Source organism: Microtus oregoni, unplaced genomic scaffold (assembly GCF_018167655.1).
Source record: "Microtus oregoni isolate MIOR12 unplaced genomic scaffold, Mior012 000113F_ref0000058, whole genome shotgun sequence".
Classification (NCBI taxonomy): Eukaryota; Metazoa; Chordata; class Mammalia; order Rodentia; family Cricetidae; genus Microtus; species Microtus oregoni.
Genome location: NW_024544742.1, coordinates 2,956,389 through 2,977,979, shown reverse-complemented (window position 1 = coordinate 2,977,979; position 21,591 = coordinate 2,956,389). Strand labels below are relative to the sequence as shown.

The window sequence follows — 21,591 nt, the reverse complement described above, 5'->3', positions numbered from 1 at the left end:
GGCATATTCCTTTATTGTTGGCAGGCTTACAAATTGGTCCAGCCACTCTGGAAATCAGTATGGAGAAACCTCAAAAAGTTAAAAATAAATTTAACATGCAATCCAGTTTTCTGTGCCAAATGCCCAAAGAACAATACCCTGCTCCATTAATTTCTACTCTCCTGATGATAGCCAGAAAATGGAAACAACATTTAACCAACAAATAGCTAATTAAAATATGAGACGTATACTATAAAATACTATTCAGCTGTACGAAAACCTAAAATGTAATCAGCAGATAGACATCATATTGATTGACTTAACCTAGACTCAAAAAGACAAAGGCTACACATTCTCTCAACTGGGGTTCCTTGCTGCAAATTGTCAGATGTGAGTAAGTTACTGCAAGTAATGCAGAAACCAGAAAAAGTAAAAGCTGTAAGAATATTTTTAATAAGTGTGTGTATAGTTTATGTTAAGTTATGCTCAATTTGACCTGGCAATGCTCTTCACAAGAGCTATATATACTAGCAAAATCCCAGAAAGTCATGAGACAATCCCTTTTGAGTTGTCCAGGATGCTCAAGAGACTCTCAAAAACAATTTGGGCTACTGCTGTTTCCCTTGGTTGTCTCCCAGAGTTTGAGTGTATGTCTTTATTGCATAAGAAAACATATGGAGGGTCCAACCTGGATTGGGCCTGGAAGCCTAATTGATAAGTACACTAGTTTTCATAGAAAGGAAGGGAAACAATCAAATCGAGCTGTTTTGACTATGAACCACAACAAAAACCAGTGTGACTAGACACCCGTAAAGGTGAAATATCAGCACTGACAACAGGTGTAAGCCATAGCTCTCCACTTGGACTTAACCAATTAACAGGAGGCAAATCATGCCTGGTACTGGAAACCCAGCTTAACTACTTGGTGCTAATTAGATCATGGATCTTAATAAAGAATTTACTACTGACACATTAATAAGCCAGTGTATCTCAAAATTGAGTTCTAAATATTTTTCCTTATACCTTCATCAAAGAAAGGTGGTGGTGGGAGAAAATAGGAAATGATAATTATATTTTAATAAAAGCGTAAACAGAATCATGCTAGTTATAAATATTTTTATTATAACTTAACTTCTGTCCACTTTTGCTTCATTTGAGTACATTCAGTGGGTACTGTGTAATATTTCATTTGTATTTTAATAAAGTTTAGAGAGTAAAATAGCTGCACCGATCATGCTTATACACCAGCTCTCACAGTATTTTGAGGATTCTTGGAGGCAGGATTGCCATTTCAGACTGAGGTAAAGGTAAGAGCCAGTTGGCTGGTTGTTCTGCTTTTCTGACCTTCAGGTTGAACCCCAATTTCTGTTTCTGCGTTTTTAATAATCATGCAACAAGGTACTGATTATCTGCTAATGTTTGTTAATGTTATCAGTGAATTATATAGTATTGCTGAAGAAACAGCTCTGTTCCATCAAAAGGAACTAAGATTTGATTAAAACACTAAGGGAACGCTATGAAAAAGGATAGTTTATAAAAAAAAATAGCAGGAAAGCTTTACAATAGATTGGGTACACAGTAAGGATAATTGCCGAAAATAGTTAAAAACTAATTATACTTAAGACATCACAGAAAACAGGAATACATCAACTGTATTTGTTTGAGGGAAGAACATAAAACAAGTAAAATTTTCTATTGTACTTTCCAATCTGTAGTATATAATGGGGTATTATAATACCCTAGACGCACCAAATCAGACATTATTCTACCACCAGCATCAAAGACAGTAGAGGATACTATTAAAAGTATAACAACCTGAGAGAGAACTGGGAATACCTGGTTTTAGGATTTGGAAAAATAATACAAAAAGTGACTGAAACTTACCTTACTGTCCTGCTTTTCATCCTTGAATGTATCATCATTTATATTACTCCCTATGTTTTCAATTGAAAGAATACTATTCCTGATAAGAGGAATCATGTATAGTTGCTGGATCACTGAGTTCATATAACAAGTAGCACCAGCATTTTTGAGTCCCACAAATCCTTTTGGTGGGCGCGGTCCAACAGGTGGTAGATATTCCCACTCAGTAAGTGCTTCACAAGCTGAGAGAAGAAAATAAAATGTTTACAGCAAGAAAGTGATGCTTCTAATTTACAACTCTTTTAGGCTAAGAAATTACTATTAGGAACTTTTTATTTTAAAGCACAAGATTTGGAATACTAAAATTTTCCTTTAGCAATGAGTCAAACTGATTTCATAATTTTATTGACATTACTTCTATATTTCTTAGAAATATTAGTATAAGATAGGATTGCATATTATTTAATATTTTAATAATTTAGTGTTATATAATAAATTTATACTGCATAACACTAATTAGGACTATATACTAAATTTCTGTAATTTAGTAAGACAATAATTTAAAGAATAAACATTAAAAATAGTTTGTACTTTTAAAAATTAGTATGCTCACAGAATGGTTTTGGTGCACACCTTTAATCCCAGCACTCAGGAGGCAGAGGCAGGTGGATCTTTGTGAGTTTGAGGCCAGCCTACTCTACAAATTTAGTTCCAAAATAGCCTCAAAAGCTACAAAGAAACTCTGTCTCAAAATACCAAACAAAAACAGACCAAACAAACCAAACCGAAACCAAACAAAACACACCCCAAACCAACCTTAGTATGGTCAATTTAGTATGAACAGAACTATACAGAAACAGTCCAAACGTCTTAGTTTTAAATATAAAATCACTTACCTTCAAGCCACAGTTCTACTCATAAAAAAAAAGGTTCTTCCACATAAATATTTACTGTTCCTCATAATAAAGTGAAAAATTTATTTTGCTCTCTGGAGTAGTGGCCCTAAACATTCCCAATGCTGATACCCTTTATTTAGTTCAGTGGTAACTGCCTCAACTATTTCATTGCTGTGTCATAGTGTGATTTTGCTATGCTTGTGAATTTTAAGTATCTGTGTTTTCTGGCAGTTTTATGAAACCTCTGGAAAAGGAGCATTTGATCCATAATGGGGTCCTGACCCACAGGTTGAGAACCACTGGTTTAGATCTAGCTTTATAACAAGGGAAGTAGATAGTAAAACTGAAATTACTGTGAGAACTATTATTTTATATGTCCAATACTTAGCAAAAATCCAAAAGCAATTTAAAAATCATCAAAAATCTGTAAATTACAAAAATTAAAATATATTAAATTGAAATTCATACCATTAATAGTTATAATCAGACCTCTAGCTGAGCTTATGCACACCTTTAATTTCAATACCTGGGCAGAGGCATATTGAGCTCTATGAGTTCAAGGTCAACATGGCCTATTAGTAAGTACCAGGCCTACTTAGACCCTGTCTCAAGAAAAACACCAACAAAACAAACCAACAAGAATCAGACATCAAGATGCTGCTAAATATATTAACTATAAAATAAAGTTGAGAATATTGCATTTACTACATCTCTACTTATATGGGGTGGGAAAAATCAACCTAAGCAGATATAATGTATGGGTGTGTGTGTGTGTGTGTGCGCGCGCGTGCGCACACACGTGTGGCTATCTGTATGTATACATGTAGTATATGTACAACTTGCATATCCCTATTACTAAAACAGGAATATGGAATACATGGGAAGTTAACAGTTTTTGTATGCATTTTGGTATCTTTGAAAACTAGCAATGCAAAAAGCATTTTCTGTGCAGCAATGGTTTTACCCAGAAAGATTTGTTTCTTGTACTTGTTTAATAAAATGCTGTTTGGCCAGTAGCCAGGCAGGTGGTGTGACCAGGCTGAAAATAGAGGTGGGACAATGAGAACAGGAGAATTCTGGGAAGATGAAAAGTCAGTCTGCAGTTGTCAACAGACACAGAGCAAGTAAATGAGAATGCCTCACTGAAAAAGGTACCAAGGTGTATGGCTAACACAGAAAAGAATTATGGGTTACTGTACAATGTAAGAATTAGTTATTACAAAGCCTGAGCTAATTTGTCAATCAGTTTATAATTAATGTAGACCTCTGTGTGTTTTATGGGACTGAACGGCTGTGGGACCAGGAAGGACAGAAATCTCTGTCAACAAGTATCAGAGGAAAAAAACAAATTCTGACAAATAAGTTTTTCATTACAAGTTCATTATAAGTTTACCACAACAAAGAATTTCAGCATTTATTTAATAATATAAGAACAAAAGGTATAACAGAATCTATGACAGAATTTCAGGTCTTATATTTCTGTTAAATAATGTAACAAATTTAATAAACTATCATGCTTTTCTACTAAAATGAGTTCATGTTTTCATTATAATTAAAATTATCTAGCCCCATGCTCCATTCCACATGATTCAAAACAGAGAGCTTGCTATACTGCCGAGTGGCCTTCTTTAACTTCCTGTGGATAGCACTGTGGCTGGCCTCAAATTCATCCTTTTCCTCCACTCTTCCCAGTCTTAGGATTATTGGCATGCAGCTCTAAGTTTAGCTTGACTTTCCTTTTAAGTTTAAAACTCTTGTAAAATCTTCAGAGTCACTTCATGGAACTCTGAGGGCATGGAAAGCATAGTAAGTCACCTAAATATTCTCTTTGAACCTTAAAAATAAGCCTATTCTCAGAACTCAAGAAACATTAAATGACCTCCATAGTAGGGTATGAAATTCTTTCCAATATCTTGTGTAAAAATATTTATATCTGTGGCATTTATTGTTAAACTTTATTATTAAATTACATACAACACTTGTGATACTTTCAATAATGTAATTTTTCTGTTTGCAGACATTTTAATTTTAAACACTGGAATACTAAGAAACAATAAAAAAACTTTACATTTTACTTACTTGTTCTTGTTGTGCTTAAATAATACATTTCAGTCAAACAGTTTACTATCTGATTAAGATTCCTTACACAGCCAAAAGCCAAGGCTACGAGTAGTTCAAACCCAGCATTAACTGTAGTTGGTGAACCACAGACTGGAACAGCTTGCTTGGCTGGCAGTTCTCCACTACTCATATATTGGAGGTAAGCTTTAGATGCAGGAAAGATGAAATCATCAATTAGTTCCTAAGGAGTTAAAAAAAAGACATTGTCCATTATTTTATATTTTATATTTATTACATTATAAATATATTTTTAGAAAAACAAATCTCTTATAAGAAATTACTTTTGTAATTTGACATTTAACTACTTAACTCAAAAAGCAGTTTCAGAAATCCTAACAAGACATTAATAAAACAAAGTAATTAATGAATACCAATTTTCTAGACAAAACAAGTGACGAATCATATACTAACTTTAAGTTCATTTTAAATATCAACAAAATACATCCCAGTTATACAAAGCACAAAAAAGATCACCAAAAACCAAAAAAACAAAACAAGTATTTTAAGAAATTCTCACTGTCAACACAATCCTGGGAAGAATTCAGATGTAGCAAACAGCAAATCTTATACAGCTGCTTAGTGATCCTATATTCTATCTGTATTCTTTTGTATAATTATGTTTATTAACAGTTATGAGCACCCTTTTTATTATCATCTCTTGCAGCAAAGGTCTTGGGAAAGAACAAACCAAGAGTCACTGAAAACTGTGTGTGATAAAATCCATGACATCACTAACCCTGTTTCCCATATGTCCCCAGAAGATAGTCATTAAATGAAAAAAAAATCACAGCATATTTTTGGAAAAGGAGAACACAGAGGCACCCAAATGATAATGATAGTCCATTTGGGGGTGGAACAAGAAAGTTTGGAGTAAATACACTGTATACATGAATGAAACTATCAAAGAATAAAAGATTAAAAAAAATTGCAAAGTAATTCAAAACTTTAAAAATTAAGGATTTTATTAAGATAAAGTTTTTTAAAAGATAGGCTTTTTACAAGAATTTTTTAAAGAGAAAAAGAGAAGGAGAGAAGAAAAGAGGAAGAGGGGGAGAAGAGAAGGGGAGTGGAAGGGAAAGAGAAATAACAAACATGGGTGAACAGAAAGCAGGGAAATCAAAACATGCAAAAATATTTTAATAAGAGAAAAATAATAAAAGCTGGCTTAAACTTCAGCTTAACAAAAAATATTATTTTCAAAGATATAGCCTATTAATGAGTTTTATCAAAAACATGGTAACATATGAAGTGTTTCAACAGTTTGCTTTTTCTTCCTTTGGATAAAGAACTCACTTGTGTATCCTTTTGGATGACACGGAACCTTGCCTACCTTAGCCTCTGGAATCCTAGAAAGAAGCATATGTGTCCTCATGTTGGTGAATAGTTCAGAATTACAATTTAAAAATAAGGAGTTGAAGAACATGGTTTAGTAGGTAAAAATAATCTGATTTCAAAACCCTAGAACCCATGTAAAAATGGGCGCAATATTAAGCATCTACAATCCAAGATTTACTAAAGCGTGGACACGCAGAAGAGGACAACTCCAGGAAGCTTGTAGGTCATCTAATGTGGTGTATTTGGTGGTGAATAACAAGGAGTCTCAATTTCAAACAAGGTGGAAGGCTACACATCTACCCCAGTATGCACACACCTGCACTTATTCATACAAACACACACAAAAGCAGTTGAATTTAGAACTTACTTTAACAAGATTAGTACCTCCTTTTTCACAACCAATATGGTATTTTTTCTCTGGAGTTTGAAAGGCTAGTAACTCTTTTGTTACTCCAAGATGGCCTTCCAAGATCGGATCTTCAACACCTGCTTCACCTGAGTCTTTAACACAATCCTACCAAAGAAAAAAATAATACCAGTCTAACCTATGAGGATAAACAAAGGGGCAGGAAGTCACAATTAAAAAAAAAGCTCTAAGAATGCATGTATAATTTCTCTGTACAGATAGTTATTTTGAAGTTATACAATCCCAGGGAAAGAGAAATTTCTATGGCAACAATTAGAATTTGAGGTCACAACTGTCCTTTAATATTATAAAATATAAACAGGGCGGCTAGATAACGAAAATGGGTTATCTAGTACCAAACAAAATAATGCTGGTTCAGTTAACTTTCAGCATTTTAAGGCTTTACATACTAATAGAATAATGCCTATTTTAATGACAAAATTTTGAACTACAGATTATATAAAATATATAATTTGGTAAATTTAACATTCTGAATAAAAATAAACTAAGAATAATACCAGTAACATAAAAAATTCAGTGTAATTTGTAATCAGTGTAACACATTAGGTTTAAATAGCATCTGGGAATTGTTGTAAGATCTTGCCTTAAAAGAAAAACACCCCTATCAAACCTAAGAACCAACATATGCCCTAAATGGTAGCACTGTAATTCGCAAACAGGCCAGTAATACCAAAATAGATATAATCAAACAGCAAACTAACAAGTTTCAAATTCATTTAAGCAAAATAAGATGTGTTTTCTGTAAGTCAACTCCAAGAAACAACAGTTTGTCTTTGTAAAATTTTTGTTGGATATTTTAAATAGTATTTCATAATGCTCATACTTATTTCCTACTTTTGAGTGTTGAAATTAAAGAGAATATGATCATGTCTAGTTTGTTCACTTTTGTCTTCAAAGCAGAATAAAATCTCAAAGTTTTAAAACCTCTGAAATCGTTAATCTTCGTTATCAATTTTCTTGGATTCAGAAGTGTCCAAAAGTGTGAGGTTTTGCATAGAAGAAAGTATGTCCTGAATAACAACTTTAACATTCTATAGGATAGAAGACTGAATGAAATAAGTGCAGAAACAAGAAATCCACAAACAGACATTTTCTCTGCTTTAAAGCCACCAGTAGATGTGTGGGCTATGCAACATACTCATACTAACACAGTAGTTCATCTTGTCTCAGACACAAGAAAATGAATGACTGTGGCACACTTCAACTGAAATTTCTAAAATGGTGACCAAAACTCATCGATTCCTCCCTAATTTTCATAGCAAACACATTCTGCTTTAATTACAAAAAGCTAACATATCCTTCCTTTAAAGTTAATTTAATAATAAAATAATCTGAATATTATTCATCTTACCCTAACCCTTTTGAGCCAGTCAATTTCATCACTAAGAAGAACATCAGCATTGGGTACAAGAACACTGCAGTTGTAAGCATGAGTGAGAAGACGCCTCAAAAGTGTGAAGTATTCTTCTGAATATTTCCCCCTTTCTGTTGTGACACTCTGAAATATTAACAAACACAAACTAAAACTGTGATCATTAATGACTTATTTGCCAAAAAAAGTCTTAATGTTTGTAATATCATATCTATTCCTATGGAACATGAACTAAATGAAATAAAAGTTGTAGTTTATCTTTGAATATCTCTCATTTTTAAGAATAAATATATTGACAGTTCCACTAAAATTGTCTCACCCCCAGAATGGTAAAGAGTAGAGTAATGAAGAACATCAGAGGTTTATGTCCCATGCAACATCTGGTACACATTAAGAAGAACTGCTCCTGTGCCAACTGCCGTATAGGTCTGTAATAATATAAGGCAACAAATATACATTAACCCTTAATTAGTAGCAAATAAGGAGTTTAAGATATTTGCAGAGTTAAATCTCCTAACATTTATATAAAAGATAAATACTGTGATAATTTACAACTTACAATCTATTAAAATATAAGTATTACAAGTCAAGGATGGTGTAGAATTATGTAAAAGAGAGGCACAAAAGAGTATGAATAGATTTTATTTCATTAAGAAGCAACCCGACCCAGAGGAAGCAATCTTCACCAGACCCAGAGTGGGACAGAACCATCTGCTAGGACAGAAAGCGAACAAGCTCCACCGGAGAAAATCCAGTCCTGGGACATTGGCAGACCAGGATTGAGCTAGCAATCTGACCCAGAGACAGCCATCTCCAACAGAACAGGTACAACTGCAAACCAGGGACTTCTGCAGGAGGGGGATCCAGACCAGGATTTACAGAAGCAGGTCAAAGCCAGCAACGTATGCCAAAGTAGGCCTGAGACAGAAAACTCCAAGGGAGCAGAAAAAAAAGCACAGGAGAACTGAGCTATCTCCAGGAACACCAAGTAACCAATAGGGTAACTAGAACTGTGACTCTGAGAGTACCACGAGGAACAACCATCTAAACTTTGGACTCAAAGGCACCTAGACGATTATTCAACAGAATCTCAGACATCTCCAACCACACGCACTAGAGGAAAAGATCAGTAGAAAAGGTAAGATCACACGCTAAAACACAACACCAGTAAAACCTACAGACCCTACAGCAGCAAGACCTAAACAACCAAATATAGATAAACCAGAAAAAATAACCTAAAAAAAATAACTTCAAGAGAATGTTTGAAATTCTTAAAAAGGAAATGAGAAATTCCCTTAAAGAAATCGAGGAAAAGACAAACAAAAAATTGGAAGATATCAGCAAATCACTTAAAGAAATGCAAGAAAAAGAAATCAAACATGTGAAAGAAACTATTCAGGATTTGAAAACTGAAATAGAAACAATAAAGAAAACACAAGCTGAAGGAATTATAGAAAGAGAAATCATGAGAAAAAGATCAGAAACCACAAACGCAAGCATGAACAGCAGAATACAAGAGATGGAAGAGAGAATCTCAAGTGCTGAAGAAACAACAGAGGAAATAGACTCCTCAGTTAAAGAAAACATTAAATCTAACAAAAGCTTAACCCAAAATGTTCAGGAAATATAAGACACCATGAAAAGGCCAAATCTTAGAATAACAAGTATAGAAGAAAGAAAAAAAATATTCAACTCAAAGGCACATAAAATTGATTTAACAAAATCATAGAAGAAAACTTTCCCAACCTAAAGAAAGATATGCCTAAAAAAAAAAGAAAGAAAGATATGCCTATGAAGATAGAAGAAGCTTACAGAACACCAAAAAGACTGGATCCAAAAAAAAAAGTCCGGTCGCCTCATAATAATCAAAACACTAAACATGAGAGTAAAGAATATTACGAACTACAAATAAGTTACAAAGTAACATATAAAGGCAGACCTATCAGAATTACACCTGACTTCTCACTGGAGACAATGAAAGTGTTATGCAGACATTGAGAGACCACGGATGCCAGCCCAGACTATTATACCCACCAAAACTATAAATCACCATAGAAGAACAAAACAAGATATTCCATAAAAAATCTTGATTTCACCAATACCTAGCGACAAACCCAGCCCTTACACAAAATACGAGAAGGAAAACTTCAACCCAAGGAAGATGGCAATCATCGGTCATTAAAATTCCTTAATGTAAATTGACTCAACTCACCTATAAAAAGGCACAGGCTAACAGATTGGATACAAAAACAGAATCCATCCTTCTCTGCATATAAGGAACACATCTCAACCTCAAAGACAGACATTGTCTCACAGTAAAGGGTTGGGAAAAAATATACCAATAAAATGGTCCTAAGAAACAAGCATTTGTAGCTATCCTGTTATGTAACAAAATAGACTTCAAGCTAAAATCAGTCAAAAGAGACAAAGAAGGTCATTTCATATTAGTCACAGGAAAAATCCATCAAGAGGAAATCTCAATACTGAACATCTATGCCCTGAATACAAGGGCACCCTGATATGTGAACGAAACCCGTCTAAAGTTTAAATCATACATCAAATCCTACACAGTAATAGTGGGAGACGTCAACACTCCACTCTCACCACTAAGCAGATCAATCAAAAAAATGAACCGAGAAATAACAGAACTAACAGATATTATGACACAAATGAACTTAACAGATATTTATAGACTATTCCATCCAAACATAAAATATACCTTCTTCTTTCAACCTAATGGAACCTTCTCAAAAATAGACCACAGTAACAAAACAAACCTATAGAAATACAAAAAATTGGAATAACCCAATGTACCTTATCAGATAATCATGGTTTAAACTAGAAGTCAAAACCAATACTAATTCCAGAAAACTCACAATAATAGAAGTTAAATAATGCTCACCTGAATCATCAATGGGTCAAGGAAGAAATAAAGAAAGAAATTAAAGACTTCTTAAAATTCAATGAAAATGACCAAACAGCGTACCCAAATTTATGGGACACAATGAAAGCAGTGTTAAGAGAAAAGTTCATAGCACTAAATGCCAACATAAAGAAGCTACAAAAATCTCACACTAGAGAATTAATAGAACATTTGAAAACTTTAGAACAAAAAGAAGCGAACTCACTAAACAGAACTAGATGGCAGGAAATAATGAGAGCTAAAATAAAAACAAACAAACAAACAAAAAAAGATACAAAGAATCAGTGAGACAAAGAGCTGGTTTTTCAAGAAAAATCAACAAAATTGACAAACCCTTATCCAAACTAACCAAAAGGCAGAGAGAGAATATCCAAATTAACAAAATCAGAAATGAAAAGGGGGACATAACAACAGAAACAGAGTAAATACAGAGAAATCATTAGGCCGTATTTCGAAAGCCTGTACTCCACAAAATTGGAAAACTTAAAAGAAAGAGAAACTTTCTGGATAAATATTCCTTACCAAAATTAAATCAAGACCAGATAAGCAAATTAAACAGACCTAAAACTGCTAAAAAAAAAAATACAAACAGTCATCAAAAGTCTTCCAACGAAAAAAACAAGCCCAGGACCAGATGGTTTCAGGTCAGAATTCCACAAGACTTTCAAAGAAGAACCAATACTCCTCAGATTATTCCACACAATAGAAACAGAAGGAACATCGCCAAACTCTTTTTATGGATCCACAATTACCCTGATACCCAAATCACACAAAGACATTACAAAGAGAATTACAGACTAATCTCACTCATGAACATTGATGCAAAAATACTAAACAAAACACTGCCAAATCCAACCCAAGAACACATCAGAACCATCATCCACCATGACAAAGTCGGATTCATCCCACAGATGCAGGAATGGCTCAACATATGAAAAACTATCAACATAATCCACCACATAAACAACTGAAAAATAAAAACCACATAGACATCTCATTAGATGCTGAAAAAGCATTTGACAAAATACAACAACCCTTCATGATAAAGGTCTTGGAGAGAGCAGGGATACGAGGAACATACCTAAACGTAATAAAGACAATATATACAATGGAGTACTACACAGCAGAAAAAAATACGACATCTTGAAATTTGCAGGAAAATGGATGGAACTTGAAAACATTATTTTGAGTGAGGTGACACAGACAAAGATAGACAATTATCACATGTACCCACTCACAGGTGGCTTTTAAACATAAAAAGAAAGCCGGATTACCAACATCAATTCCAGAGAACAATGAGGACACTAAGAGAGACTTACATAGATCCAATCTACACGGGAAATAGAAACTAGAAAAATACAATATCTCCTGAGTTAATAGGAAGCATGGGGACCTAAGAGGAAAGGTTGAAGAAGTAGGGGAGAGGCAGGGAGGGGAGCACAGAAAAATGTAGAGCTCAATAAATATCAATTAAAAAAGCATGGTGGTGATATTTATATTGATTGTAGATGACATGGTGTGTATCTTTAATTGATATTGTATAAAATAGATGGTACTATATCTATAAATGTATCTTTATATAAAATCTGGAAAGTTTGTGCTTGTCATTGTGAGTTTGGAAGGGTGGTATTAATGAGTACCTTCAATAAGACCAATGTGTTATAATAATCTGGGTCTCAGAATCAGTGTACTATCCTTGTTTGTCCTTCATAATAAAAAAAAATCTCAAGATTCACCCCAAAGATCCACAAATTCACAGGACTCTCCCACATTATTAACAACATTTCCACTCAGACCTATATACATCCACCCTCTGGATGGAGCTAGAAGCGCACTGTAACAGCCCAGTGGTCTTCTGTCTATATGATTTTATTTCATCCAAACTTTAATGTTCAGACCCAACTGAGGTCCGCAACTCTTCTTTCCCAGCCTGTTTTGACTACAACAAATGCAGAGCTGACAAAGAAAATCAATATACCTAGATCTCATCACATAAATAACAATATGAAAAAGCCAGTGTCTCCTCTCCAAAACCAAAATGTTTGTCAACAAGAATTTCCTAAATTCTAGAACACATTTTTTTTGTTTTTACAAAATTTTAAAGTATTGTAAACTTACTCAAATAATTCAAGAAATTTAAAGACACAACAAAATAACTCAATTTAAAAAAAAGAAAACCTGAGTAATAACCAAGAAAACAGAAAGAAAATTAAAGAGACAGAAAAGATGCAGACAATTGCTATAGGAATTCCCACTGCCAGTAAGTAGCCTTTCAGTTACCTGCCCACTTGGGCGTGGCCTCTTATACTATAATTGCTAATGTAAAGCAGGTGTCTAGCCTCTTTTCCTGATGTGGGATTCTACTGCTGATACCTGTTCGAGCAGAAGACTATAATCTGTTGAGTCTACCCTTAAATAAATAACTCTGTATTCTCAATTCATAGCTACTATGGGATTTCTTTTAACCATCTGTCTTCATCTGGTACCCCACATGGACTGGTTTAATGGCCTAACCAGTTCAGAGCCCAGAAAGTCTTGCACCCCTACCAGTTTGGCTTGCTTTTTTTTTTAACCTAAACTTCTTTTTTTAAACCCAGACAGAGTGGAGCTAACTACATTTGGTGACTTGGAAATTTCCCAAGCTCGAATGCCTCCCCTCACCCCACTGTGTAACAACTTGCCTAACTTTTAGTTTGTGCTCCCAGCTCCTGAGTTCTGGGCTTCTTGCTCCATTTACAGTATTAATTGCTTTTAATTTGTCAAGCAAAGCATATTTCTCAGTATTTCACCAGCACCAAAGTGAAAAAAAAACCCACTCAGGACAGTTCACAGCACCAGGTTGCGCTGCTAGTAGCGATTCTGCAACCATGACACCTGCTGGACAATAAGGATTATCACACCTAAAACAATTTAATGGACCTCATAATAGGTAATTAATAAATAAACATGTAATGAAAGACATTACCATGTAAAATTTTAGTACCTTTTTTGCTTATACTATGGATTGTATTCTGCAAGGCTTATATGGTTATTGTTATACATCCATTTATTGGATGTTGAGACTCAGTTTTCTTCTTCATATTATATCCTAAAGAAAATGATTTGATAACAGCCAAGAATGAGGCACTTTAGAAATGATACTGTCTATAGACTAATAATGAACAGCTAGCTGACAGGATTAATACCATTGAAAATCAAAAGTTACCTGAGGGAAAAAAAACTCTTGAAAAGGGTAACATTAATTTGACAAAATTGAATCCATGTAAAAGGGTACTAAAAAATTATCTGAATGAATACTGTTGAATTTGACAATCAAAATTTGTTAACAAGTTATGGTTATGGTTAGCAGATAGAGTATTTCTCCAAGAAAACAATCTGCATGCTATCCAAATGATGTCCAAGGAAGAGATGTAATCTTTAAAACAAAGTAAAATTTCAGACCTTAGAATCACATGTGAAGAATGAGGACCAGAGGCTAGGTGCCTCAATGAAACGACGAGAAATATATACAGGACAAGAGATTCAGGCATTGCAAAAGACAATAGTAAAAAGATTTGAAACAATTAAGGAAATTATTGGAGCTGATGAGCTGGGAAAGAAGGCACAAGGACAGGGTGCAACATTGCCAGTAGTTGTCAGACATGACTTACCCTGGATTTAAGCTGCCTACCCTGCAAGTTCTAAAGGTCCAAAGCATCCAAAGAAGATAATATGGATACCTATAGGAATGAATGATCTAAAAGAAATCAAGCAAGCTATAGTAACTTACAGCTTACATTCCACATTTGTTAGGGAGCTGGTAAAGACATGGGCTTCTAGCATTAGATGCCCCATGACTGGCTTCAGTTATTTTCAGCAGTCCTAGATGACGGGCCTCAAATGATGTTTAAATGTTATTTTAGGGAAGAGGCTCAAATTTTAGAACAGCAGGGAAAAGCAAAAGGACTTGAGACTTCCAAAGATCAAATTATTGGTGAGGTCACTTATGCTGACCCACAGGCTCAAGCTCTTTATGATGAAAAAATTTTGTTCCTATGCCACAAAGCAGCCTTAAATGCTTGGAACAGGATTTAAGAACTAGGAAAAAGCCCTTTGGCCACATAACATCTCCCAGCTCAGCCTGTTCGGTAGCTGGGACCGAATCCAAAGTGGGAGGGCGGTAGTTCCTTTGTCTCAATAGCCTGCCTGCAGCAAGCAAGGTGGGCCCTTTGTGTACGAGCTACCCAAGCAGCACGGAGATCCGATATGGGCACCAGGAAAGCCAGTATTGGGGTGAGTGAGTTTCTGACCCGCGGCAGCAGCCCGGGACAGGGAACTCAGATGTTCCTCATCCCTCCTACACTTCCTGGTCTTCCTGCAGGGGATATACTGCCCGATACCTCCTCTCTCTTCCTATCCCACCCAGCTTGCATCCAGAACCCTCCGCCTTCTGCCTCCCTCCCCTCTTTGGCCACATAACATCCCCCAGCTCAGCCTGTTCGGGCCCTAGAACCAAATCTGAAGCAGGAGAATGGTAGTTCTTTGTCTCAAGAGCCTGCCTGCAGCAAGCAAGGTAGGCCCTTTGTGTACGAGCTACCCAAGCAGCACGGAGATCCAATCTAGGCATCAGTAGAGCCATCAGTGGGGAGTGACATCACTGGGAAGGTACATCAGTGGGCAAGGAGACCTGATCCTATAAAAGAAGATCCATAGGGGACCATTTGGAGGAAGAGATGGGCAGGTGCCAATGCAAGGATTCACCCAACAATCTGAAAAACAACATGAAACCACCAGAACCCAGCGACCTCACAACAGGAGGACATGAATGCCTTAATCAAGAAGAAGCAGAAAAAATTGACTTTATGAAAGTGACAGAGGCCCTTAAACACCATGTAAAAAATGCCTTTATAGAAAAGGATGAGAAGTATAACTGAAAGTTTGAAGAATTGAGTAAGTCAGTGAATGATACCCTAGGAAACCAAGGAAAAACAATCAAACAGATAATGGAAACAGTTCAAGACTTGAAAAATGACATTGAGGGAAGGAAGAAAACACAAACAGAGGGCCGGCTGGACATGGAAAATTTAGGTAAATGCATAGAGACTACAGAAACAAGCATAACCAGCAGAATTCAAGAGATAGAAGAAAGAGTCTCTGATTCTGAAGATACCATGGAGAAAATAAACGCACTGATCAAAGAAAACAGCATTCCAACAAACTCTCATCACAAAACATTCAGGAAATATGGGACACAATGAAAAGACAAAACCTAAGAATAATAGGAGAAGAAGTGCAGCTCAAAGGTCCAGAAATATATTTAATAAAATTATAGAAGAAAACTTTTCCAACCAAAAGAAAGATATACCTATGAAGGTTCAAGAAGCATACAGAACACAAAATAGGCTGGGTCAAAATAAAAAAAAAAACCCTCGCCATATAATAATCAAAACACAAAGCATACAGAATAAAGAAAGAATATTAAGAGCTGCAAAGGAAAAAGGCCATGTTACTTATAAAGGTAAACCTATCAGACTCACACCTGACATGAAAGCATGAAAGCCAGAAGGTCCTGTATAGATGTACCGCAGAAACGAAGAGACCATGGATGCAAGCCCAGACTACTATACCCAGCCAAGTTATCATTCACGATAAACGGAGAAAACAAAATTTTTCAGGATAAAAACAAATTTAAACAATACGTAGCCACAAATCCAGCCTTACAGAAAGAAATAGAAGGAAATCACTAACAAGGACTCCACAATAACTCAGACATCTAGAGACCCTTCACAAACACAACCCGAGGAAGGGAAACACACAAACTCTACTACCAAAAAAGTGACCGGAGTTAACAATCACTGGTCATTAATATCACTTAATGTCAATGGATTCAACTCACCAATAAAAAGGCACAGGCTAAGAGACTGGATATGAAAACAGGATCCAACATTCTGTTGTCTACAAGAAACACACCTCAACCACAAAGACAGGCACCTACTCAGAGTAAAGGGATGGGAAAAGGTTTATCAAGCAAATGGACCTAAGAAACAAGTAGGTGTGGCCATACTAATTTCTAACAAAGTGGACTTCAAACTAAAATCAATCAGAAGAGATGGAGAGGGACATATTATACTCATATCAGGAACAATTCATCAGGACGAAGTCTCAATCCTGAATATCTATGCCCCTAAAATAAAAGAACCCAAGTATGTAAAAGAAACATTGCCAGCCATCAAACCGCACACACTAATATTAGGAGACTTCAACACTCCTCTCTCACCAATGGACAGGTCAATCAGACAGAAACCTAACAGAGAAATAAGAGAATTAATGGAGGTAATGAATCAAATGGACTTAACGGACATCTATAGAACTTTCCACCCAAATAGAAAAGAATATACCTTCTTCTCTGCAGCTCATGGAACCTTCTCAAAAATCGACCACATAGTCGGTAACAAAGCTAACTTACACAGTTACAAAAAAATATTAGTAACCACTTGTGTCTTATCGGATCACCATGGATTAAGGTTAGAATTCAACAACAATGCTACCCCCAGAAAGCCTACAAACACAATGAAACTGAACAGTCAACTGCTGAACCACACCTGGATGAAGGAAGAACTAAAGAAAGAAATTAAAGTCTTCCTTGAATTTAATGATCTTACTACAAAAGCCTGTATGCCACAAAACTGGGAAATGTAAAACAAATGGACACGTTTTTAGATAAATACCATATACAAAAGTTAAAACAGGACCAAGTGAACAATATAGACGAGATCCGCGCGTTCAGGGTGGTATGGTGGTAGACCAGGTGAATAATCTAAATAGACCTGTTAGTCGCAAAGAATTAGAAGCTGTTATCAAAAACCTCCCTAACAAAAAAAGCCCAGGACCAGATGGTTTCAATGCGGAATTCTACCAGAACTTCCAAGAAGACCTAATACCTATACTTCTTAATGTATTTCAAAATATAGAAACAGAAGAGTCATTGCCAAATTCCTTTTATGAAGCTACAGTTACTGTGATACCAAAACCACACAAAGACTCAACCAAGAAAGAGAATTACAGGCCAATCTCACTCATGAACATTAATGCTAAAATCCTCAACAAAATACTGACAAACCAAATCCAAGAACACATTAGAAAAATTATCCATTATGTTCAAGTAGGCTTCATCCCAGAGATGAAGGGCTGGTTCAACAAAAGAAAATCTATCAATGTAATCCAGCATATAATTAATCTGAAAGAAAACAGCCATATGATCATTTCATTAGATGCTGAAAAAGCATTTGACAAAATTCAACATTCCTTTATGATAAAAGTATTGGAGAGATTAGGGATACAACGGTCATACGTAAATATAATAAAAGCTATTTACAGCAAGCCGACAGCTAAAATCTAATTAGATGGAGAGAAACTCAAAGACATCCCACTAAAATCAGGAACACGAAAAGGCTGTCCACTCTCTCCAAACCTCTTCAATATAGTGCTTGAACTTCTTGCAATAGCATTAAGACAACATAAGAAGATCAAGCGGATGCGAATTGGAAAGGAATAAACTTTCGTTATTTGCAGATGATATGATAGTGTATATAAGCGACCCCAAAAACTCCACCAAAGAACTCCTACAGCTGATAAACACCTTTAGTAATGTGGCAGGATACAAGATCAACTGCAAAAAATCAGTCGCCCTCCTATACACAAAGGATATTGAAGCAGAGAGCGAAATCAGAGAAGCTTCACCTTTCACGATAGCCACAAACAGCATAAAGTATCTTGGGGTAACTCTAAACAAGGAAGTGAAGAATTTATTTGACAAGAACTTTAAGGCATTGAAGAAAGAAATTGAAGAGGATACCAGAAAATGGAAGGATCTCCCTTGCTCTTGGATTGGGAGGATCAACATAGTAAAAATGGCAAATTTACCTAAGGCAATTTATAGATTCAATGCAATCCCCATCAAGGTCCCATCAAAATTCTTCACAGATCTTGAGAGGACAATAATCAACTTTATATGGAAAAACAAAAAAAAAACCCAGGATAGCCAAAACAATCTTATACAATAAAGGAACTTCTGGAGGCATTAACATAGATAATAGTTTTCAAACTCTGTTACATAGATACAGCAATGAAAAAGCATGGTATTGGCATAATAACAGAGAAGTCGACCAATGAAATCATATAGAAGACCCGAATTTTAACCCACAAACCTATGAAAACCTCATTTTTATGAAAGGCACTAAAAGTATACAATGGAAGAAAGAAAGCATCTTCAACAAATGGTGCTGGCACAACTGGATGTCAACCTGTAGAAGAATGAAAATAGACCCATATCTATCACCATGCACAAAACTCAAGTCCAAATGGATTAAAGACCTCACTATCAGTCAGAACACATTGAACGTAATAGAAGAGAAAGTTTGAAGTACCCTACAACACATGGGCACAGGAGATCGCTTCCTATGTATAACCCCAGCAGCACAGACATTAAGGGCAACATTGAATAAATGGGACCTATTAAAACTGAGAAGCTTCTGTAAATCAAAGGACACTGTCACTAAGACAAAAAGGCAACCCACTCACTGGGAGAAGATCTTCACCAATCCTGCAACAGACAAAGGTCTGATCTCCAAAATATATAGAGAACTCAAGAAACTAGACTTTAAAATTCTAATTAACCCAATTAAAAAATGGGGCACTGAACTGAACAGAGAATTCTCAACATAAGAAGTTCAAATGGCCAAAAGACACTTAGGGTCATGCTAAACCTCCTTAACGATAAGGGAAATGCAAATCAAAACAACTCTGAGATATCATCTTACAGCTGTCAGAATGGCTAAACTCAAAAACACCAATGATAGCCTTTGCTGTGACGTTGTGGAGAAAGGGGTACACTCTTCCATTGCTGGTGGGAATGCAAATTGTCCAACCACTTTGGAAAGCAGTGTGGCAGTTTCTCAGGAAATTCGGGATCAAACTACCCCTGGACCCAGCAATACCACTCTGGGGAATATACCCAAGAGATGCCCTGTCATATGACAAAATCATCTGTTCAACTATGTTCATAGCAGCATTATTTGTAATAGCCAGAACCTGGAACCAACCTAGATGTACTTAATTGGAAGAATGGATGAAGAAAGTATGGAATATCTACACATTAGAGTACTACTCTGTGGTAAAAAAACAATGACTTCTTGAATTTTACAAGCAAATGGATGGAAATAAAAACACTATCCTGAGTGAGGTGTCCAGACCCAAAAAGATGAACATGGGATGTACTCACTTATAATTGGTTTCTAGCCATAAATAAACGACATTGAGTCTATAATTTGTGATCCTAAAGAAGCTAAAGAAGAAGGTTAACCCAAAGAAAAACACAGTTATCCTGCTGGATATTGGAAGTAGACAAGTTTGCCGAGCAAATGTTGGGATCTTGGGGGTGGGGTGGGATAGGGGTAAGCGGCGATGGGGATAGAGGAGTGCGAAGGGGAGGATGGAGGGAACTTGGGGAATTGAGATGGTTGAGATAAAGGAAGGATGGATATGGGAGCAGGGAAGCATATATCTTAATTAAGGGATCCAACTTAGGGTGGGCAAGAGACCTGAACCTAGAGGGGCTCCCAGGTGCCCAGCTAAATGTCCCCAGTTAGTGCCTTGGGCAGCTGAAGATAGGGAACCTGAAATGGCCCTATCCTACAACCACACTGATGAATATCTTGCATATCAGCATAGAATCTTCATCTGGTGATGGATGAAGATAGAGACAGAGACCCACACTGGAGCACTGGACTGAGCTCCCAAGGTCCCAATGAGGAGCAGACGGAGGGAGAACATGAGCAAGGAAGTAAGGACCGTGAGGGGTGCAACCATCCACTGAGACAGTGAGGCTGATCTATTGGGAGCTCACCAAGGCAAGCTGGTCTTTGACTGAAAAAGTATGGGATAAAACAGGACTCTCTGAACAATGAGGACTGATGAGAAGCCAAAGACAATGGCACTGGGTTTTGATCCTACTTCATGTTGTGGCTTTGTGGGAGCCTAGCTAGTTTGGATGCTCACCTTCCTAGACCTAGTTGGAGGGGGGAGGACCTTGGACTTTCCACCTGACTGCTCTTCGGTCTGGAGAGGAAGGGGGAAAGGAGTGGGGGGAGGGGGAGTTCAGTGGTAGGAAGGAGAGGGAAATGGGAGGATAAAAGGAGGCAGAAATTTTTTTCAAGAAAAAAAAAACTAGGAAAAAATTTGAATCATATATCAGAGTCAAACAGGGCCAGAGAGAACCCTTTAGTGACATTTCCCACAGATTATCTAAAACTGTACACATACAGGAGTGACAGAGCCAGATGGTAGATGAGTACTTAATAAATTAATGCCAAATGTTTTAATTGTGGTAGAATAGGACATCTGAGAAGGAATTGAAAGCAAAAAATTCCTAAGAATAGTATCTCCTCTAGGAATTGGAGGACTCAGCCTTCCGGTATATGTAGAAGGTATGGCAAAGGCTGACATTGGACCAATGGATGCAGATCAACAAAAGACAGACAAGGCAACCTGATACCATCGGGAAACTCCTTCGTGGGGGGGGGCGCCTCGCCCCCTACCCAAAAATAGTCCAATCAATCCCAGTCACTGTGGAGGACATGTACAAACTTAAATTATACTGAATATGTTCCCAATTTTCATCCAGAATATTTGTATACCT

General features: G+C 36.3%; 1 protein-coding gene across 1 annotated transcript in view; it reads right to left on the bottom strand.

The window, feature by feature from the left end:
- Window positions 1–1,863: 1,863 nt before the first annotated feature.
- Window positions 1,864–21,591, bottom strand: part of LOC121443862 (probable ubiquitin carboxyl-terminal hydrolase FAF-X) — a gene marked incomplete at its 3' end in the record, with an annotated part of 122,774 nt that continues 103,046 nt past the window's right edge. Inside the window, exons 26-30 of the mRNA XM_041645613.1 lie at window positions 8,313–8,421; window positions 7,973–8,119; window positions 6,562–6,708; window positions 4,818–5,040; window positions 1,864–2,084 (exon numbers count right to left, since the gene is read on the bottom strand). Coding sequence (XP_041501547.1) covers window positions 1,864–2,084; window positions 4,818–5,040; window positions 6,562–6,708; window positions 7,973–8,119; window positions 8,313–8,421 — 847 coding nt within the window. The remainder of the gene's footprint in view (window positions 2,085–4,817; window positions 5,041–6,561; window positions 6,709–7,972; window positions 8,120–8,312; window positions 8,422–21,591) is intronic.